Here is a 23,184-nt window from a genome sequence, read left to right as displayed (position 1 = left end):
GGTGCAGCAAGAATGGTGACGTCAGGTGCTACCTCCTCAAATGACCTCTGCTCGGCTTTCGTTTTGCCGAAACCGAAACTGATACGAATAAACAACGCCGTGAGTGATTGTTTACGCTGCGATCGACCGTATAATGGACCATTCTATGATTAGTGGGCTATTAGGCACTCATAGCAGCGAAAAAAACGTAACTCGAAAATTTTGTGTCAGTACTCCAAAGCAACCCGTACGAGCAACAAACTAACAGAAAAAGCGGAACTCCATTTCAAACAAACACATTGCTCATGCATCGGCGTATCACGTCTTCCAACGCTAGTTACTAGACGATCCGTTCTGAGCTACAGATTGAGCATGGTACAATTTGTTGTTCACCCGTGATGTTACAGCGGTATGATCAGAGTGCCCGCCATGGTTACCAATGTGTTCGGCTTGAAGCCCATCCTTGGCTCATTCCGTGCTACAACGCGTCGCTCATGCCATTCGAAGGGCTACTTGCAGGAGTTTGCCTGGACTTAATCGCTTGACGCATATGGCCGAGCAGGAAGATCTACAGTCTCTAAATAGTCCCACAGAGTGCATGAATTTCTGAAATATTTTCATCATCTGGTCGGATGCTTCCTGTAGTGAGGTGACCGTTCTTGCGTGATGCCAGAAATAGCGAATCTCCGGGTCGAACGGTAGGAGCGCAAGGTTGGAGCTGTCACGCTAGCTCCATGATTACTACATGGTTGGAGCTAAAATTAACCACTGTATTGCGGATATTACTCAACACCTTTGCGGCTGCAAAAAAAAACCTTAAATACCTCAAATCCTTAACTACCAGTTTATCTTGATTACTTTGTCATTTAGCGGTCATTTTTTATGTCCATTCGCAGCTGCATTTAGATAGGTCTTGCCGCAGCGTATTTGATGCTTACGCCAGTGCAAGCACAGCACAGCTTGCTGCTGCCGCTGCAACTCCTTTTTTATTCGCTCTGGGATTGTACAAGTCAGCGTCTGTTAAAATGCTCTGACAACAAGAACCCCTTGCCTCTCTAGAAAAAAAAGCAGTAAATGAGCTGCGCCTACATTGCACGAAATAGTTTAGTTATGTGACACGTCAGCATGTCAAGGATAAATACACGAGCGACAAGTTTTATAAAACAATTAAAGTAGAACGTAAGCATGACGAAAAGATGTAAGTTCTACTGCCTCGGTAGTATACCAAACCGAACCTTTTCCCAGCAAATCGTGAGGCGTTTCTTCTGAAGAAAGGAACCTCGTACGAGGGTACAGCAAATTATCAGAACATCTGAAAGTCGACCAGCGTGATAAAAGTGTAAAGGAAGTACAGTTCTTTAAAATCCCTTGGCAGTAAGATATTGTTTATCCTTAAAATACATGCAAAATTGTTTTTCTTTTTATGCAAAGAGAAAACTAAGAACAGTAAATAAAACTCTTAGGTACCAGAGTTCAGTGTTCGCAAGCTTTATTAGACATTCCTTTTTTGCCGCAAATCGCCGCAGGTTACTTACCCATCATTACCGTTATCTACCCCAAAAGAATTTTACAAAAAAATACAGAACAACAGGGCTATCACGTTCGGCAATAAAATATATTTTTTTAATTACTGGTTTAGTGTGAAGGATTCGAAACCCGTTGCGCCGGCGTCCTGATTGCCTGATAGCGAGTAATATTTTCATAAAAATTTGAATGCAATAATATATTTCATAAAGGATAGGTTTTATACTAGTCAATACAAACCCACTGCTTGAGAAGAACGATTTTAAATGCACAGTCAGCTGTACGTACCAACTTCTGCCATGAGGCTTTTTGTTCCCAATTTTAAAGCAATGCAGTAAAGGCTCTGTATTTCAGAAAGGGGAAGGAACGCGCTTTCTACTTTCCTGACGTCAGAGATTTTTTTATAAGCTTCAGCTAGACGTTTTGCGTAAGCAACAGCGGCGGACTTAGCACCGACGCAGTAGAATGCAATGTGTTTGCACTCATTATTTTATGATGTCTGGCAACGTCCATTCATGGTGATGAGTAATATCCCTATCTATGCGCACGCTCGAAAAGCTTGCGCTAGCGACAATACAACAAAAGAAACTAAGACACTGATGGCAGGTACGCTGGTGGCCGATACTCCGGATGGTGGCGCCGAAGTAGGTTCTGACTCTGTTGCAGTACTAGCATCGTAAGGATGGGGCACTGGCTTGTACGTTCTTGATGGTGGCGCGGAGGTGTCTTCTGACTGTGCTGCAGGGGTACTCTGTTCAGGTTGGTGCGCTGACATGCGGGTTCCCGATTGTTGGGACGGAGTGGGTTCTGTCTCCGTTTCGGTAGGGGCATCCTCCGGCTTTTCCCTAGGTTTGAATTTTCTCAATGGGGGTACCGAAGTCCGTTCTGGTTCCCTGTGTGTTGTAGCCTGGTCCGATTGGTGATTGGGTTTGTTGGTTGAAATACTCTCAAGCGGCTGGCCTGTTGTGGACTGGCTTCCATCGGAGAATTTATGATATGTTTGATGACCAGAGTGTTCATGATTATTTGTAGAAGTTTCTGCGGTAAGCCCTATGCTGAAATACCCGCTTGCCTCTGTTGAAAAAGAGAGCGCAGGGGACGTCTCCGTTGTGGTTTCGTACTCAGTGGGCGGTGTTTGCTGGTCAGGAATGACAGTTGAATGGACTAGACTTTTAGTCAAGCCGTGGGGGTCGCGTAGGTAAGTTGGAGTTGTGGGCATAGAATCGATATTGTGCCTTTCTCCTTTGGAAGAGTGGAAATCCGTCTGCTTTGTTGTGTACTTCATCGGTGTGGCAGTGCTTGATTCTATATTGTAGGAATGGCTGGTAGAAACAGTTTCATGATGTGGTAAGTCGTCCGTTTGCTTCCACGTCCCTTCTGTAATAGCTTTATCGGGCGTTTGATTAAACTCATGAAGAGCCGCAGTTGTGACGGGAACTTCGGAAGATCGAAGCGACGTCGGTATAGTAGTTTGCGATTCCGCATGGCCTTTCTGAAGCGGCTTTTCAGGGTTCCGTAGCAGAACGCTTACGCTGGTGCTAATAAACCTAGCCAACTTCTTGGGCTCCGTCATATACCCAGCCCTGCAGGGCTCTAAAGCTTCTTCAAGGCATGAACTCAGCTTAGTAGAAGCTCTGCAACAAAAAAACAACAAAAAATGTAAGAAAATCTTTTAATTTGTACGCATATTATGAAAGCTGCACACCACAGCAGTGCTTTAAACCAAAATTTCTTCAGAATCCGTCCTCAGAGTGCGGTCCTTGTTCACAATCATGACGATGAACATGGCGATGAATGTCATTATACTGCTTTTTGGGGCAGGCCTTTTCGCCCTCTCTTCAGTTATTCCATAGGGTATGCAAGGACCTTCGCTTTTAATATAGCTCTCCTCAGTAACTTAGGAGTTAAGAGGGAGAGCACATCTACAAATCTGCTATGTATAAACGCAAATCTGGTGTAGTGGAGCACGACACTGCTAAATTTCTTTCGTCAAGCTTAACATCCCTCAAGACTAATTGCTAAACATCAGTTCTTCTACAAGTTTTCTCTCCTACAAAACAGGCGTGCGTGGGTTCGGTCGCAAAAAATATCTTTTGGTGCTGTGCCACAGACAGATAACGACAAAACATTGATACACTCTCTCCTCGAAGTGTTTTTTGTGCGCGTTCCTCAAAACTTGTTCCTCTCTCTCCCCTGAAGGCGCAGAAAACTCGTTCAGGGAATGCGAGCTGGTTTTACACTGCACTAAATTACCTTACTTCCTTAAACACAGTGACAGGCTGTTTCTTAATAGTAATGGTTTTCGGCTTCTCCCTGTTCCTCACGCAGAGGAAACAATGAGTGGCAAAGCGTTGAGGCTTTTTCTATGGCGTTTGGGGAATTCTTGCAGGATTAGTAATGAGCTGTAGCTGCCCGAATATCGGTTTATAAAACGATACAGAGCACGGATAAGGTACAGCCCAAACAGGTATCCACAACATAAGTTATCATTAGTGTCGCTAAAATGTTTGAGCAGTTCACAAAAATAGGTTCTGCTTTCCACGTGCAAATTCGGTTTAAAATATTATACGAAAATCAAACTCCTTACTGCTCTGTGTACGATGTGTGTACCTCAGTTTTATTTCTTTGCACTGGCTATTAGGACTTGTTAAAAATGTGGTTTAAGATAAATTACAGCATACAATGCCCAGTACCGGCGACATCAGATATGAATTCCCGCAACCGAACAATAGTGTGGCGCATTAGTTAAAAATTCGTGTGCCGACTTCCGTTCAGGAGTGATTGCTAGAGAAACAGCGATTTTTTTGTCTTCACGGCAGCTACACAACTCTAAATTTAAATCATGCAACGACCTCTAGATTTGAAAGTGCAAGAGTGACCATACCTCAGCACAACCCCGATTTGCTTATAGTGTGTCGAGGTGCATCTACAAAATAATGAAAGTAATATTTTTGCGTAGTTTACAGCCCGAAAGTTCGCAGACACAAAATTTTTCAAAAAGGTGAACACAACTCTGAGCTCCGCACCCTATGCTACCAATATGAGCAAAAACCAGTCTTTACTTTGACGAGTAAAGAACACGTGATTGGTAAGTCGCCACCAGTATAGGAACTGCGCCTGTTATCCAAACAAGCAGGCTGAATTACGTTTTTCTTACTTGAGGTTTTGTTCCGCACTGTCCATAAGGGGTACAATGGAAACATGAACCGTGCAGTTTTTCATCGTATCTTGCTTGATGCAGTTCCGAAGTTGACTGAATTCTAGAGTTGCAAGAGAAAGCGAACAGCTTGTGTTTTTCAACCACGACAAATTCACACTAAACGTTCTTCATGCAAAAACACAAACGCAACCGAAAAAAAATCACAGAGTGAACGTATTATTTTGATTGCCAACTCACCCAAACCTACAGCCGAAAATGGCAATTCATGACTGCTGCTAGACGCTGCAGCCCATTATTGACTCTAAACACAACAGCTGAGAATGATTTAAAACCGAATGTGCCCCTCAGTGACTTGCGCGCAACAAGTATCACTGCCATTACGGCAAGTATCACTGCCATTATCGATGAAATACCACTGATAGTTTCTCGAGCTGAGCCTAGATTGTGTAAGGGAGGCGTCCTAACGTGGCTGGAGAAAACACCTTGATATCCTGCATCACTACACGTGCGTGCCTAGCTGCGTTCTGGTCTAGGGTAACCCTACAGTTATTCTCCCTCAAAAATAATTACCTCCCTCCTTTTTATATTACGGGCCCACGAGCATCCTGAGTTCGAAATCCGATGTCGTTGTGGTCATGTGGTAGCAAAAATAACCCCCGGTGCATGCGCACGGGGCATTCCATTTGGAGTCTATTGAGGCCACCGAAATGGCACGTATAGTTCGGACTCATAAGAGCTGCTTGCCTCGAACGAGCGACGAACACAACAGGGAAAGCAAGATTGATTGATTGATTGATTGATTGATTGATTGATTGATTGATTGATCAAGGGGTTTAACACGCCGACGCAACGCAGGCGTTGAGGCGCGCCGTAGTGGAGGGCTCCGGATTAATTTTGACCACCTGGGGATCTTTAACGTGCGCCGAAATCTCGTACACACGGGCGTTTTTGCTTTTCGCCTCCATCAGAAAAGCGGCCGCCGCGGCCGGGAATCGAACCCGCGACCTCGTGCTCAGCAGCGCAACGCCTTAGCCACTGAGGGGAAAGTAAGATTATTGCAGGGCTTCTGTGTGAAAAAGTCACCAAAAATCACTCCGGTGATTTCAATGTGGATGGCTTTGTAAGCCGAAAATTAGTTGTTCACCCAGACTATGCTGGATGAGTTTGAAGCACAGCGTAAATATTAACATTAACCAATTCCTATATATAGGCGTGTTTCGCTGCTTGTATCATTGATTACATTATTTCGCTTAAGAACACGAACGCACACGAAACACCGAAATCTATAATCTTCGGCCGAAGCTAACAGGGCAATAGGCGGCCGAGACGCCTGTCAAAGCGCTGTTCATGAAGTTGCACGACGGCATCAGCAAAATTTTACCAAAGCACATTCAACAACCACTGAATGCCAATTATGACATAATGGGAAAATAACACATAGCAACACATGATAAATATACCCACCTTTGTGTTAGTGTATGCGAGAATGACAAAGCTTCAACGCATATAATTAGTACATGTAGATTTCGGAAAAGCACGGAGACCACTCAATAAGGCAGAGGACTCTAATTTCTCTAGTGTTTAATCAGGGTGAGACCGCTAACCCCCTACAAGACGGCAAGGAGTCAGCGTCTCCGGCTAACGGTATGACGAGCTTAAAAAAAGGCCATAGAATAGGTCCGGCTAACAGCCTTAACAGAATGCTTTACCTCGGGCTTCATAAAAACCTAATCGAGGTTATAGAAGCTCAAAAGCTGGCACAGTGGGAGCAAAAACACCACAGCCCAGCAGGGGGACATATCTTGGAATCGCTTGGCATTTTCGCCCATAGGATAGTAGAGCTAAAGTATCCGCTCCAGCGAAAATAGGGTTTCTCGTGCATAACGGCCCTACCCCAAAACATGCACACCATAACATAACGCAACGAAGGGTCAGGGCGAAAGTTTTTAGAAGGGAAACGAAAACTGCGGAAACATGGTGAACGTGGATGTCGGCGATTACAGTGATTGCCACCCCATAGCGCCACTGTAGTCAGTCTTCAGACATGTGATTCCGTTGTAATGGGCTGCGTCCCAACGATATACCCAGAGGCGCGCGATGAAGCGGCCATCCCCCAGCCGGCGACAGCTGCTCCAAAGTGAATTGTACTGAGCGGCTCCAAGTCGGCTATTCTTAATTACGCAAGGGGGCGATTTCAGCTGGGGCGGCCCAAATCCTAAAATAGCGCTCCCATGACGAGCGGAACGGGCAAATACATCTGGCATGGGGCAGGCTTACACGGGCCTGCCCGGAATCGAGTGTGCGCACGACACGGCTTGAAGCTTTTCCGACCGAGCTGGTGTCGACATTTCAAACCCGGACTTCTTTGCTTGAGGGGTAGAGATGGGCTTCTGTCGTGCAGGGAGCTCATTACTGATTACCGTTTGTAACGGGCACGCTTCCCGCACCCCCTGCTCGCCCATTCCTTCGTAAAACAAACTCCATGGCTTGTGGCCTGGCGGCTTCTACAAACCAACTCGTACAAAAACCGCTTCGCGCATTGTCATCATTACTCGGATAGTTTTCAGATATATGTCAAGGATGCAGGGAACGGACCAACGTTGCGTATATATATTAGGCATTATTTCAGGTGATTTCTCAAGGCCGCAAAGTTACTAGGGATGAGGAGTGTGAGATTGTAGAACTTAGATGGGACCTGGCGAGGCAGCCCTCGGCCGAAAAAGAAACAATATTAGCAGGCACAAAATTATTACGCAAAATAAAAACACAAAAGCAATTCGAGAAGTTTAGAATACAAGTTTCCAGAGTATAATTCCAGTGCTAGTGGTATACCCAATAGCTATCTAAGCACTTTTTAGATGCGACGCTGAGAGGAGCATCTCTTGCCGGCGGCCCTGTCCTTCCTGCGTCGTCGTTGTCCGCGTCCGCACAGCTGCGTCCCTCCTCCGCTCACCCCCTCTCCCCTCGCCGTGATAGCGCGCCCTCTCCCCCAACATCTGTGACGAGCGCACTGCGGCGCGCTCTCTCACTCCGGCGCTGGGCGGCGCTGCGCGCGGCGCAAGCGCGCTGTGCGCATGTGCAGCGCCCTCTCTCTCCGCGGTCTCCTCTCCTTCGGGCGCGCTGCGCATACAAGCGGAGTGCCGTGCACCGGCCGGTCTCTCAATCGACGGTCGTCCGCGCTACGCTTGCTCTCTCTCTCACGCATTACCCGACGATTGCTCAGGAAATTCGAGTAATCGACCCAACGGAAACGCACAACGGAACCCCCTTCAGCGTCCCATCACATTAGGGTTCCCGCGAGGGGAGGAGGACGTAATTTTTTTACTTTATTGCATAAGAAATTAGCGTAAATCAGACACGACAGATACCACAATGTACAAACTAACAGGCACCGAAGAGTAAACCCATCAGTGTAACTAAGATCAGCACGATTTCACAATTCAGGCAAGCAGGCGCAGGCATCCAAAGGGGCGGTCTCTACCGTGGATCACTCTGCGCCGCATAAACACTCCGCACTATCGCCGCCCGCTCCCCTTTGCAGGTAATGCGCTCGCGTTGCAAAATTGACGAACCTGCGACTTCGAAACATCAATTTAGAACAACGTTAGCCGATCGACACCTGTGCGCAATGTCACGCGAGTCAAGCATACGCACGCCAACTGCGCAGAACCTTGATTATACGGAAGGTGTGGCTTGTGACAGCTGCTTGCTGACCGATATTTGTACCGTAAGAAAAAAAGAAAACTAAAGAAAGATACGCGAATATGTCGCGCCCTTGATGCTTTTATTTCACAATCAGGTCGTGTACCCTGTTAAAACACATCTCGTACTTTTTTTTTCCTGTACATGTAGTATCGGTTTTTGCTTCAGTATGTGAGATTTTTTTGTCGTAGGTTCTCAAAATTGTTACGATCACGTCCCTCACATTCTCCACAGCTTTATTTTACCCTTAGGTTTAATTTTTAACAATTTTACCCAATCTGACTTGGTCAATTCCCCAGAGTGGGTACGCATCATTGATTTTTTGTACAAACCAAGCAACCATTCAACCTACCGCGGTGAGGCAAAGTTGTTAATGAATATTGCCAGATGTCGCCTTCGAAGCACTTAGGCGGACCTAAGGACTGCGAGGAATTTTAGCCTTAATTAACATTACTTTAGTTGCTAACAGCATTAACAAAACACCGCAATATTGGTTCACCAGGCGCACCTTGCCTTGCTGGTGCAGAAATCACAGAGAGAAATAGCATTTAGTTACCTTGGCACTTGGCGTGATCCGCGATAACCTGTCGTAAACTCTCATAAGCTTCCTCGTGTTTGGCGAATGTTGCCTTCGTTTCCTTGCTGCAGATAGAGTAATGCCAAGTACATTCCGCTTCTGCTGGCGCCTGTTGTGGCCTGCATAAATGGAGAAAGATGGCCCGAGGGCCCTTTTTAATCACGCTTTGCAATATGCACGTATTCAGGACTACCCGTATGCACTTTTAATTTCTTCCAAAAAAAAACACATACTTTCCCCTTAATGTTACTTTAAATGTTCATTCAGAAACCAGCAAAATTTATGCCCCGTGTCTCTGGTAGCCCTCCGCCTCTCCCCTAGTATATATCTTCTTTTCTCTCCTATAGCCCCCGTAACAATCTAAATAATAACTGTTCCAATTTATATATTGTGGAAACTGTCTGTTGCTAGTAGTAGATGGCGGAAATCTGCAGGTGGGTGAAAAATCTCCTGGCAAAATAAATCGCTTCTTTTTTCCCACGTATTGACTTGGCTAAACAACGGGATCGAAAGGAGCAGAGACACTGCAATGTAAATTTTGAGGAGAACAGCCAAAAAATATTGAGGCACAATTAAATGGCCACACTAACGATATTTGTTTTGAAAAATATATTGCACAATGCAGAGACAATAGCTCAAAAGCACCGCTAGCAATATTCCAGCTGATTCAGCTGTAAAAAAGAGATGGGAAGGGGTGCACGAATATAAGAAGCTGCTGTGGGAAATATTGATTGTTACACGTTGCACTTATACCGCTGTGGTGGCTGAGTGGCTAACGCGTTGTGCTCTTGAGCCGTACTACTCGAATTGGAATCCTAACAGAGGGACCCGCTTGTCTGATTGAGGGTAAATGCGAGAACGGCTGCGTGTTCGAGGTTTCGGCGCACGTAAACATCGCCAGTGGTCAACTTTCATCTGCGGCCCTCCACTACGGAGCACCTCTTCGCCTGTGTAGTGTCAGCGCGTTAAATCCCATAACCAATCAATCAACTTTTCACCTAAAAATAAGCAGACAGCGTGTTAGTCATTCGGATTGCTGTGAAATTGTTTTACAGAAACAATTTGGTGCCACGCCGCTTCAAAACGTTGATCCAGCTGCACACTGAACCATGTGTATAGGTCAAAGTTAGGGGTGCCGAGCGTTACTTTGACATTTTTTAAAGATAGCTCGTCGCTACTAAAACCTTTTGCAGGGCAACAGTGAGTTTAGGGTCCGATTCCTCCCCGTCGCTTCTATTGGTTACGTCGTATTCACGCTTGTGTCGCGGCAGCCATTTACCGTGCACTGTCCAAGGGTAACGCGCCCTGCATGATGCCTTGCGAGATTGTTAAATGCAGTCGTTTTCGCTGACATCCAAAATCAACACCGCCCGTGGGCCTTAATATAAAGCGTGTCGGACCAACTAAAATTCACGCATGATACAAAGAACAATTGCCTCGTTTTCTACACCAAGCTGAGATGTGGTGAACGGCATGGCGTCCTTGTCTTAGCATGGAAGCGTGGGCTTTTCTTCTCTTAAGAGACGAATACCGAAATCTCTGTATTAATAGTAGGGAAGTGTCTTTAGGCGTGGCTGGCATGTAAAATACAAAGCATGTTTTAAATCCCTACGTGAGCCAGGCAATACGCTGTTTATGTTGTTGTGCATACAAAGATAATCCTTGTCAGGTGGCGTCATAAGAAAGCTTGCTTACTAGAATCATTATCTAGGCCAAAGCGAGCATAGGGAGCACATACCAGAGAGCAATGGTGCACCAGGATTTTCACACTCACATATGCACCTGTTTTGTCATGGTAGGTGCCAACGAGAAAAGGGGTGTGCGGTCATCTTTGATGCAACCTTGTACGAAAGAGTGGCTCCGTCTCTGACTTGACAGGCTCGCATTCTGCATGCTTATATTACCAGTCGAGGAGAACTTGCATCCTTGCTTTGCGAATTCCTGTGCACCGCATGACAATTGATGAAATCCACATAATATAAAAACCCAGCCATGTTGCTACCCGGCCATGTTGCCAGCAGAGGCAGCGTTCGTGCCGCGGCAACTCGCGAACTCATACACCAAGCATTGTCGACGATGGCGAACCATCGCTAGAAGAGCTCTGCGGCTCCCTGCAGCCACCCGGAACTTTCTCCGAGATCCTGGCACCTTTGTGGCTTGATTACTGCTAGTCTCCACACCCACTTCGGTCCCTGGCAGGCGCAGAATATCCTATGCAAAGGTTCTTGACTGATACCTACTTTACCCAACTCTCGTCAATGGGAATTCTGCTATGAAATACCCGTCATCTGCTACCACTTCACTAACAAACTGTCATGTATTATGCTGTGTGGGTGTGACGAAAAATACCCGCCCTCAATCCAGCCCGATGACCGGCAAAGATGATTACACGAGAGAGAGAAAAAAGTCTCCTATAACAAGTACCTTCACAATAAAAAGTTCAGTTTTTAGGCATTCGTTTTGTCGTCCCGTATCTTTCTGTCCCGTGTTTTCGTCGGTGCTGACAATCATGACTATCTTCGAACTCGCCCAACTGGCTTCTGTACTTTACACTACTCAAGCAAGCGGCGGATAGTTTCCCTGGCCAGTATGGATAGCGAAAGCAAGTCCACCCTTTTGACGACGGTAAGGACTACCGGCAGGAACGATGAACTCACAACATCAGGACGCCTGTCACACAGGGGGGCCTCCATCAACAGGCCCTTGTTTATATGAATATTTGTTCGATGAAGCTTGAAGCGGCGTGTTCATGATGTTACTGGTCAAAGAATGTGGCTGACTAGAAACAGGGATTGTGCACGACGGTCGCCGTATGGCAGAAAAGAGCGGATGGCAAGAAAAAAGATTTAGAAATTTTAACTTAGTTGCCTTGTGAGGCCGGTGTACTTGTTTCTGTGTAAGGTTCCCACGTAATATTGGGGCGTATGCTTTCTCAACTGAAAGAAAAATTTCATCCTACCTTATGAAATGCTTCCAAAGTAACGGTATTCTTTTTGCCTCCATGGTGGCATTCCTGGAAATGAAAGGTACATGGGGGATGGTTAATTGTTCCAACAGGTGAAAAAATTATATCTTCTTCAAATTTGCGTTCATTTTGAGCAGGGTAGCCTGCTCAACCTGGCTATACCCTGGCTATAAAACGTTGTACATTTTCGCTTGCCTCAGTTACAAAGACATGGCGCGTTATTTCGTACGCATGACACAGAAAGGTCCACCTCATACATGAACTTGCATTTCGCTCTATTCGCACCTCATGCCTTTGCTCCTTATAGCAGCACAACCACCGCGATATTCTCCTGATCTGTATGCCACTTTCATAGCAAGCGCTTTTCTTTGCACTTTTAGCAGCACGACTTTTGTGCACTTCAATTGGGCACGTCTGTGGTTGCAGTAGTTGCGCTGCCGCCACAACCTAAAACGCAAAACGGTAGGCTTAGACGTGAACGCTCGGACGAAAAAGACTAAGCGGGAGCTATCTGTTTTAGCTTGTAATTGACACGGAGTAGCAAGACAGAAAACATGTGGTTTATTTTGGGGAGAGACGCCTTCGAAGAGTTTTCCACCGAGCTTCTGTTCAAAGCAAAGTGGGTTTTGTTCATTCATCATCGTAATATAGGTAATTCATTTTATCTAATATTAATGCACGGTTATCAATATTGACCTGATACGAACACAGATCTTGGCTTCTATAATACCCAGTCGTTATTGTATTGATGCATGCACTCATACTTGCTTCTATAATCCCAGTCGATATTGCATTGATACATACACACATATTGGCTTCTCTAATCTCAGAGCCAAGATTTGTTCATGGCTTTGTAAATTTTTTTGCTAGGAGTGTGCGTAGTAATGGCTTAGTAAAACAATTCAAAAAGCGTACGAATAAAACATGACAGCCTACTTCATTCGAAAGAATGTCTCTTTAGAATAGCACTGACATCGCATTTACCGTAAACATTACTCTGTCAACTATGATAATATAAAAAAATAGCGAATGCGAATGCGACTCGCCAGCAACTTTGCTCAGTGATCTGATGAAGTATATCGGCTGCTTGTTGCGAATGGCTGGCGCCGACAAATTTGCTACAAATCTGAACAGGAATTATGGGCTTGACGAATGAGCTATTTGCGCTTTGATTCCGCGACTGTTTCTTTCACAGCCACAAGAGTGTTGCTGTATACAATGAAAATAATGAATGTATACGTGAACATAAAAGCAGTTAGTGCGGCACTCTTTCCGCTGACGCCACCTTATACAGCAGTATAGACGATTGAGTATGCCTGACCTGACACTGGCAAACTGGCGATAGTGACACTGCCACTTAACTTACGATGTTTGTCAAGTTAAACCCAGTGTTTCACAAAACGCTTACTATCAATCGTAAGAAAATACAGCTGGTAAATTGCGGTCATATTCCATACCAACGCTAGCCTCAGTCAACATACTAACTTCCCTATTTTGGTAGCTGCCCTCATTATGTCATTTCCGACGTCAGGAAACGTACAATGAAGCAGGGGAATTTACGTTTTTGGCCCACCTTCTTTGATTTAGTTGTGTCTTTAAAATTGTTTGCTGCCGAGCAAGTGGCAAGAATAGCATAGAACACCAAAATTTTTGAATAACATCAACTTTTATTTTGTCAACTTGGCCTTCCTGAACTAGTAAAGTCTAGGGTTATGCAAAGATAGCATTCGAAAACAGTTGGGCGCCAACAGAAGGCTTGCAGTGAATTTTACTCTCTCTCATGGCAATGTAGTATAACCTCGTTAGGCGGATTACCGTAACACCGGTTAGCGTTATGCCCCTGAGGCTTAGCGCACTCGTGTTAAGTTGGCCTGTCGGTATGGCGATTGATTCCTTTTGGGAATAAATTTGGGCTTCGAAGTATAGTTTTGACAGTTGTGTACAAGGCTGCGTAAAGTAGTTCATGTGATTGCGTAATCGTAGACAGTACGAATACTAAACAAGAAAGCCATGCGGTAGCTCAAATAATGCACAAGAGCAACCAAGAGTTTGGGGTCCCCTATTGCAAGCTTGGTAGTCTGGCCAACAGTAAAAGTCTTGTTTTAGAGTCATTTTGAGGACAACCGCGAATAGTCAGCTCCTGCCCTATCCTGACGGCAAGTAACCGCAGTATCTGGTCGTACACAAAATATGAGCACATGACGTTACACTCGTGTTAAGTACCACTGAACACCTCAATCGTTTCCCCTGATAACCTGTAGATTTCTACTAGTGGTTATGTCGGGAGCTAAAAATTCGCTATTTTGACTCAGCTTTAAACTTACTTGGGGCAGTGGGATTGGCTTAAATATTCCTCTTCATGCCCAGTGGTGGGAATGAGGGTACTGACACCGTAGATCCATGCAGCGGTCCAGTAACAGCTAGTGGCTCTGAAGACGTTGCATTCAATCTGTTTGCTGGTCCCTTAAAAAAATACAAAATTTGAAACTCTTCAACACTGGTTTGGTAAACGCCATTTCAACACAAACTTTCTCTCCCCTAACATAATGAGCTACTTTTAAGACCGTGCTGCGTTCTTTCTGTATGGTAGAAGCAATGGAGACAGTACCCAGATAAAAATTCTGTGAAGAACCTGATATTTGTTTTATGGCAAATAACTGCGAAAAAATTGCGTATCAGCAGATTCCATGGCTTACTAAACCGAGAAAAGCGGCTCAATTTATTTTAAGCAGCTAAAATACTGCACCAAAATTCTCCTATAACTAGCAAAAGTAAGCAATAGACAGGCAGAATGTTTATGACATGTTTTTGCGCGAAAATTACCAGTGCATGAGCGAAGAGAAAAAGTACTCTGGCCTAATTTCACACCTGGCAAGAAACTGCCGTAGAAGCAACTACCCAGTCCCTTTAAATGCCCGTGAAAAAATTACGTTTATGGAGTATTTCCCAGTTCGCTTGCTGAGTAGTCTTTGTACTGCTGGCATTCTTGGGGCTCATTGGAGAGGGACAGGTCTCTGTGCGTTAATGCTAGCATTTTAGCGCTCCTTTTGTTAATATTTTTCCGGTTCTCGTTTCAAACTAATCTCCAAATATAGGCCTTTCGTGATTATGTCGACTTTGCTAACACATGTTACGCTTACAACATTAGATCAACCTTATCTCGTATCACGGTGGCTTTTGTGTGTAATTACGAATGTGGTAGAGTTTTTTCCTTTAGCCTTCTATATAAATAACACATCGGCCTCAGCCAAAAAAATAAACAAAATTCTTCTAACCGTCATGGTTGAGTGAGAGAACGGTCACGAAAAACGCGAAGGGGAGGTAGACGCCGCTACGTAACCTTGTGTGATGGCCTAGTTGGGCTCAGGTTTCATGCGTGCATGGGGTTTTTCGGACATTCCGTACGCCAGTGTTACTGAAACAGCAACGCATACATTCTGCTTATACTATTCCGAACTTGGCTCGCACCGGCCTTGTTTTTTATTTATTTACCTAAAAATTGTGGGAGCTTCGTTTGGCACTTATTTGTCATCTCATTTCTGATATTTAATCATAGCTTGGTAAGCCTCCTCGATCACGGTGGTTCTTTATTTATGCATACACAGAATGTAGTGCCAACCAGTCTATTCTGAAGCTATTTAGTATGTATCACTAGCCCAGGGCGAAAAATGAGTGAAAGAATAAATGATATTGCGCTCTGGGCGTTATCGATGTTCAGCTTCAGCAGAGCACCAAAATTTACTTGACACAATATTTTCCTAAGCTAGAAATATTACGCAAAGGGACTTTGAAACTAAAGCACTGGCTGCTCACAACCCTGTAAGCCGTATTCAAGGGAGCACTATAAACCACCGCTTTTCAATGTCCTGTTTGACTGTCAGGTGCTGGTGTTGGTATGCTTTTTCAAGCTGCAATGGCTGTACCAAATGGTGGGGCTGACATTGAAGTAATAACGAACAAACAATTCTCGCGCTATGAGTCAGTAGAGACATAAATAAGTGAAATTTACACATAGGGCAAAAAGTATGGCGCGACTCAACCAGGACAACAGAACACACGCGCTTACTCGCAACCAAACATGCACCAACTTCCCAACAGTGTGTTCTGCTGCAGTATGTACATTGCCAATAAGGATTGCTTCAGCATCTTTGGATAGTGACACCAACTCTACGGAAGCTACAGCACCTATGGCAAGATTACTGGTAACGGTCACCACGGGATATACCGAGAAAGGGTCTCCTGGCTGAGTCTCTGTGTTATTATCTACAGGTTAATGCGGAGCTTTGTAGGTCTCCATGGCTAGAAAACATTAAGGAGGTGTTGAGTTTCTCTTATTTATTGATTTTAGCGCTGTCTGAGAAGTGGTTGGTTCATGCTTACCGGCAGTAGTATCCGCAAGTGCTTCGTGTTTGGAATACCCGCTTGCTGGTGTCGTAAAAGACACGTCAACCGTAGTCGTGCCTTCAACGTCAGAAGAGGAAATACCGTGACTTCGAGTGACACTCACAGTGTTTAGACTTTGGGTCACGAGTTCCAAATCGGCAGCGGGGATATTTGAAAAAGATTCTTGGTGGTACAGGTCTCCCCTTTGCTTCTGTGTCGGTTCCGTGGTCGTCCCAGGAGTGGTTGATTCATACTGACTGGAAGATTTTCGTGCGTATGGTAAGGTACTTGGTTGACCTGAAGTTTTCGTGGTATTGCTTGGTTTGACGTCATCTCTCAGGATCGGTATTTCAAGATATTGGAAAAGGGCCCTAACGGATTGGGCTAGGGCCTCCGCCGTCTTCTTGGGTTCCACCATACGCTCGTCAGAGCAAGGCTCAAGAGCTTCTCCAAGGCACTGACGCAGTTTAATAGAAGCACTGCAATAAAGAGACAAAAGAATTTTGGACTGAATAAGATTTATAGCCTGCAAACATTTGTCCAAGCCGGAAGTTATGCAGGGGTTCATGGATGCCGCAGACACCCTCCTCAACATCTGAGTTGAGAAGGGGGCTTACTGTCTAGCGTTTAGGGTAGGTGATACGTCCGTGTATAGAATTTAATAATTTCACCGCTCTGCTTTTCCCCCTTACCCCACCCATTCTCACACGCTCCTCGGTGCTATTATAAATTGCCTCTTCACTCACACCGTCTCGTCGTACTCACCATCCCTCCAGCTTCATCGAGTTGGAAGGTGAAATTGACGCGGTGCCACGGGCATAGGAAGAGGCGGATAGAGGTAGCATAAGCTGGCCTACCGCACATGCGTCCGCTTGTCAGGGATTGGCACTGACAAAATGTGGCGTTATTTGTTTTTCACCTACATCCTGTGCAGTCTCACTTTACATCCACTCCTGCCTCCATCCAGCATAATTTAAATGTCCCATTGCCCTGTCCTGTTCGTTTACTTTCGTCAACTCCTCGCGCCATGCGTTCACTTACTTGCAATTTTTGGTTGGAAAGCCAAATTTAGGACCCACTGCGAGAAAGAGATTAGGCAAGCGGCGACTGAAAGAAACGGGGAGACTTGACTTGCTTTGAATCAACTTTTGCTCGAGTTCAATACAACTCCGTGATCGGTGGCGGGTTAGTTAGACACAGTTGGGGCGTCATAGGCGTAGCAGTTTCAGCATAGGAGACACAATCAGGCAGAGGAGACAGTCCACGACTATCGATAAGGGGCCCTCAGCATTCTTCGATTTGCGAGGGAGATTAGGAGTGGAACTCTCCCCAACCTTCGGCTTCATATCGTCATTACGCTTCCTTTAATCCTACCCTTGCCCTTCATGACCACACCCCTCCAGTCTTCCCGCATCCACTGCCTTCATCCTTCTTACAGGAACATCCGAATTGTAGCTGCCTTTTCCCCTCTCCTACACCTTCCTCACACTGCCTCCGTTTTCTTGAATTAACACACTGCGGATAGAAACACTGAGCACGAAGGCGCATTGCTATGCACACACATGGATACCACAACGGATGGACGAAAACCGACAAAACAAACTGTTCCTGCTCTGAATAGGCTATTTCAAAAACTGCCGCACGCTAAGTCGAAATTGTCATGGGCGCTTGAGTCTGCTTAAGAGCTTTGAATACAAAAACATTGATATGTTCCTGGTAACACCGTGGTATTCTTGTGACACTACTGGCGACTCACCTGGTGAGGACTGTGAAAGAACAGTGAAATTTCTCACAGGGATTATGGAAATTTTTGTTACATGAGCATTGTTGCCATATGTTCGGCGTTTGGGCCACGTGTTTTTTTAAAAAATGAAAGTAAATTATCGAGAAAAAAAGGTAGTGGCAGCATACATTTGTCGTCTAGCTGTTGGCTGTCTGGGGTTTTTCTAAGAAATAAGGAGTTTTCTTATTGCCCGTTTGTAATATGTCACCACTGCGCTGATTGTACAAAAATCTGTCGTCATAAGAAGCAGTGGCAAAAAAAGGGGTACAACATATACTTCATAGCGCGCGTCTAAACTTTATTTTGCAAAAGAGAAGACTTTAGCATGAGTAAGCCGATGCTGAAAAGAGTCTAGGACGCGGTCCAAAATATATGAGCCTCACTTCTTGCTAAATCATGACGTCAGGATACGTCGGCGAGTTTTATTTGGCTAAGCGCGTCATGTTGCAAAACATGAGTGACTATCAACTGCTGATATTTTGTACCTAAATCTAGTGGTATTCCTTGCATTGGTCGTCAGAATACAGGAAAAGCAAAAGTGCGTGGCCTATCTGTTGCTAAGACGCCACATTTTCGAGAGATGATACCAATTTCTGGATGATGACAACACTTATCGCCTACTCATTGTACAATATGAACGTGCACGATGATGTAAGTGTGTCACTGCTGCTTCTGGATTTACAAACTCCAGCTTCAGGGTACGAGCGTTGGGTGAAGCAGCCAAGCTTGCTGCATTAGTGAAGTGCCCGCCGGGCGAAGATTGTGACTCAGACTCGCGGATCATTTACTAAACGGTAAAGGCAGAGTTTTGCCGATAAGCACGCACCATGCTGCTCAGAAATGCGCAATACGCGACTCCGTCCTAACAAACTACAGATTGATTGCTTGTAGGGTTTAACGCGTCGACGCAACGCAAACAATGAGGCACGCGTATTGTATGGCTCCGGATTAATTTTGCCCACATGGGGATCTTTATTGGGCCCCGAAATCTCGTACACACGGGCGTTTTTGCTTTTCGCCTCCATCAGAAGAGCGGCCGCCGGGGCCGGGAATCGAACCCGCGTCTTCGTGCTCAGCTACACAACGCCTTAGCCACTGAGCCACCGCGGCGGGTAACAAACTATAGTCAAGTAACACGTCAGTCATGCTCGGGCGATAAAAAAGAACAACTAAGGGAGGATTGGATAATCTGCTCCATCATCTTTGGTACCGTTTTTAGCCGAGAGCGGCGACCCCTACAACGGCGTTTTTTCACGCCGATGTTGCAGCAGACGTCAGCTTTTAATATCTTGGGTGCCGTGCACGTAGCCAGGCTCTGTTTTGGGGTTGGTTGACAAAATCCGCACTTAAGATTGCAGTGAAGCATACCATGCAAATGGATGCAGAAAAACAAAGTTCACCAACGAGTCTCTCACAACGCAAAAGGCAGTGCGAGGGGCTAAGGAGGGGACGAGGACTGCAGAGGCTAATAAAACAAGGCGCTGTGCGCGTGATTGGACGACGCTTTGCATCCGCTTCCATAGACAGTAGCAGCTGTCATAAGAAGAGTAGTTTCAACTCGAGGTCTAGAAACAACACCCACTAACACACCCAGCATCAAGCAATTCTCGACCTTTTAAACCTCGTCAAAATGACTAATATGCTCCAACCGCGTTGTAATGGTGGAGTCGCCGGCGCAAATCCTGGACGACCTCTTTCGTGTAGTTTATATTCAGATGAGCATGTTCTTTTATGTTGTTTACCTCTACGGAATGCTCTTTTTGGATTGGGAAGGTTGAGAGTATCGGAGTGGATCATTAGACCATGAATTGTCAGTCACTTCAAACACTGACTTGCAATAATGGTTTAATCGTCCATCATCAACTACTAATGAAACATCAACTGTAGTTGAAACATCGACTAGAAACATCAACTACTGTAGTGTATGAGCTCAAATATTAGAGTTTATGAGTACATTACCTCGCATGTTTATAAAAACTTTTGAAATCTTTGCTTCAGAAATAGAGCGATTGAATGTCTGCAATTCAGCTATGCAACCATGTGTGTAACTAACTAGAAATTCCCTGTTAAGGAATCATTAGGCTTGCTTCAGAAAAAAACACGGCTTTTAAAACTTGGTACACCCGCAGCCCCATCATTTTTAAATACATGTTTGCGTGGCTTACAGACGGTAAGTTCACTCCCACAGGTTGCAGTCTTCACTGAAGCCGAAGTGGTCCCGTGGATATATATCCTCGGTGGTTAGGGTGAAGGCTAGAGTTCTGGGTCAGTTCTTATTGTTTCCTTGCACGTGTATAAAATGACGGTAGGGACGGGCATCAGTAATGCCAAGTTCCCCAATGAGTCATACTGCAATTGTTTGCTTACTTGAGATTTGCTTGCTCACTTGGCCAACTCGGACCAAGGTAGAAATGAACTCGGCAATTTGTCATCTTGTCGTGGTTAATGCACTCTCGCAGAAGGCTCAATTCTGGAAAAAAACAACTTCAGCGTCAGTTTCAGACGAGCGCTTTATGTCACGCACATTGGTAGGTACCACAGAAAACCACCCACTCTTTGGAAAATAGGTTCCCCCCCTCTGTACAAAGCGTCATTATTGTGCCCTTAAGGAAGTGGCTGCCGTTGGAAAGAGTGAGGCAGTGAAGAAACACATGGGTGAACCGGCGGAGTTTGGGCACGGGAGTTGATAAAAGCAGTCCTATATCCCACCGACTCGGCTATCCTAGGAATTTTTTAAAGCGGAGCCGTTTTACGACCCGTCATTTCGCTGTTGCAAGAAAGATACCTAGAAATGCCGGGCTTTGTGACGGAACACCCAAACCCCTAGTTACCTGTACAATCTGGTCACGTCATTTCAACAGTCGTTCGGCCAGGGGAAACTTACCTTGGCACTTGCCGTTATCACCTAGAAGCTTTTTTATACTCTGGTATGTCGTTTCACACGCTTCGAACTTCTCCTTTGTCTCTTCGTCGCAGTGAGAGTAATACTGAGTGCATGGCTCTAGCCGATCTTGCTTTGGTAGCCTGCACCATTGGCGAGGAAGAGAAAAACCACGTACCCCAATTACTAACCTGTCTAAACGATGTGTAACTCAGTGAACCAGCACACATGTTTTTCATTTAAAATCTATTAGGTTAGAAACATTTTTCTACCGGCTGTTGAGGAATAACCAAGAACAAAGCACGAAAATGTTCTACGCCAACTGTCTGTTGCTGCACCTAAAAGTGCTTAACTTTCTGTCGAAAAGTTATTGCAGAAATATAGACGCAAATTGTCTTGTAAGCGCAATACAGACTGTTTTTAAAAGTTCTGAACGACTACCAGGAGAATAATTTGCAGAAAAGCTTTTCAGCAGATCAAGTTGGTTGCTGTTTTTATTTGATTTCTGTTTTGTCTGCAAATGCAAAGAACAAAATCGAGTGTGTGCGGGCCATAAAATTACAAGTGTAATGAATATAAACACAAAGGGCAATAAATGAGTAGTTTAGTATTCACCTAACTTTAAGACAACGATGAAGTATTTTTCTATTTGCTGAATTATTCGACGGCACAAACTATAGATGCAGCAAAATGACGTTCTTCGGTTTTGCTACCCCCCCCCACCCCCAGGGTATATTTTAAACCCCCTTCGTTGGAAAATAAACTCCGCCCTTCTAACTATTACGCGGACGTCACCGCTTTCTTCTGGTTGAGAATCCGCAAGTCTGTTTTGTGATGACCGTATCTGTTGCGTGATTTCTAGACACATAACAACCAACCTGTAGCCACTGGGATAAGCTTCTGCATTATGTGTAGCACAATAATTTTTACCCCCTGCAATCCTGCCTGGCATCATTTAGTCAGGAAACGCTTAGGTAATACAACGAGAGGGCTACCCAAAATGATGTTGGTCAGAGGCAGGTGTTAGCAAAATTTCGTTCCTAATTTCTGTTCCTGCCCTCATATGACAGCGGCAGTATCTACAGCGTGGGGTGAGGCGGTGAAGGTAGAGCCCACACCAGCATTGAGGCCACCGAATATTATGGCCTCATTGGCATGTTAACCCTATGAAGGTCGATTTTAAATGCAGAGCATTTCTTAGCCTCGCCTCTTCCTGCGTCGGACGGCGTCCACAGCTCCGCGTCCACGCAGGTGCGCCTCTCCTCCTTCCCTCCTCTCTCTCAACAGCAGCTGGCGCGCGCATGCGTCGTAGTCAGCCCGTTCGCTCCGTCGCGGTCTCGGCGTAACAGGTGCGTGATAGCAGCGCGGTGGGGCGTGGAAGGGCGCGCGCTGCTTGCGGATGCGCGCTCTCCCCCCCGTTCTGCTCTCTCTCTACTGCGCGCGCTGCAAATATAAAGCCGCTAGCGGTCGCTCGTGCTTGTCACTGCGTTGCTCCTTCCTTCCTTGGTTGACGCTCGCTCCCACGTTTACTCGTGTCTGCTACTCCAGCATCACGGAAGAAGCGATGGAAGCAACACTGCCTTCAACCAGTAGTGAGGCCCCAATGCTCTGCATTTACTCGTGTTCCCCTCACGGGAAGGCGCGGGATTTTTTTTATTGCCGGTTTAAATTCTTCGGATGAATCTATTTTTAGAAAAAATTATATTAATTTTTTTCGGGTGACCATAAAGTGACAAAAAATTCATTGATGTTGTTACATATATGTGTTTTATTCATGAGTAACCCAAGAAAAATTCTAAATAAACACGAGAGAGTAGCAAGCCGGTACCTTTTGAGTTATTAAAAATCAGATAGACATCAGTTTCGTGGGCGCAAAAAGCCGGAAGTGTCCGGATCTTGCTCCGTAGCCCGGAGGCCGACACCGCGCGGCCGGATGCGGGAGAGTTGGATGGTGAACCGCTCATAAAATACAAAAAAAAGAGGATAAAGGTGCCTCGTCAGTTTCGCGGGACACCTTGGCCTGTGGCAGGCGCAAGAAGCGAGAGGCACCGGGCGTCAGGTGAACCGATACCCAGAGCGCGCCCCTCCTTCTCCTCCACGCCGTTAGCGGATGCGCAAACGGGAGCCGGCGCACGCTGAAGTAAATCATAAAAAAAAGAAGAGCCATCGGCGCAAGAAAAAAAGTTTGACATATTTCCGAAGTGTGGCAGCACATGCCAAGCAAGAGAAG

The 23,184-nt window shown here is 45.5% G+C and overlaps 1 protein-coding gene across 1 annotated transcript in view; it reads right to left on the bottom strand.

The window, feature by feature from the left end:
* Positions 1-8,894: 8,894 nt before the first annotated feature.
* Positions 8,895-23,184, bottom strand: part of LOC144158656 (uncharacterized) — a 28,633-nt gene continuing 14,343 nt past the window's right edge. Inside the window, exons 3-8 of the mRNA XM_077689690.1 lie at positions 20,958-21,097; positions 20,441-20,543; positions 16,288-16,769; positions 14,232-14,370; positions 11,902-11,955; positions 8,895-9,061 (exon numbers count right to left, since the gene is read on the bottom strand). Coding sequence (XP_077545816.1) covers positions 8,914-9,061; positions 11,902-11,955; positions 14,232-14,370; positions 16,288-16,769; positions 20,441-20,543; positions 20,958-21,097 — 1,066 coding nt within the window. The 3' untranslated portion in view covers positions 8,895-8,913. The remainder of the gene's footprint in view (positions 9,062-11,901; positions 11,956-14,231; positions 14,371-16,287; positions 16,770-20,440; positions 20,544-20,957; positions 21,098-23,184) is intronic.

This window comes from Haemaphysalis longicornis, unplaced genomic scaffold, assembly GCF_048455015.1.
Source record: "Haemaphysalis longicornis isolate Haplotype H1 unplaced genomic scaffold, Haemaphysalis longicornis Haplotype H1 scaffold_10, whole genome shotgun sequence".
Lineage (NCBI taxonomy): Eukaryota > Metazoa > Arthropoda > Arachnida > Ixodida > Ixodidae > Haemaphysalis > Haemaphysalis longicornis.
This window is presented reverse-complemented; position numbering and strand designations above follow the sequence as displayed.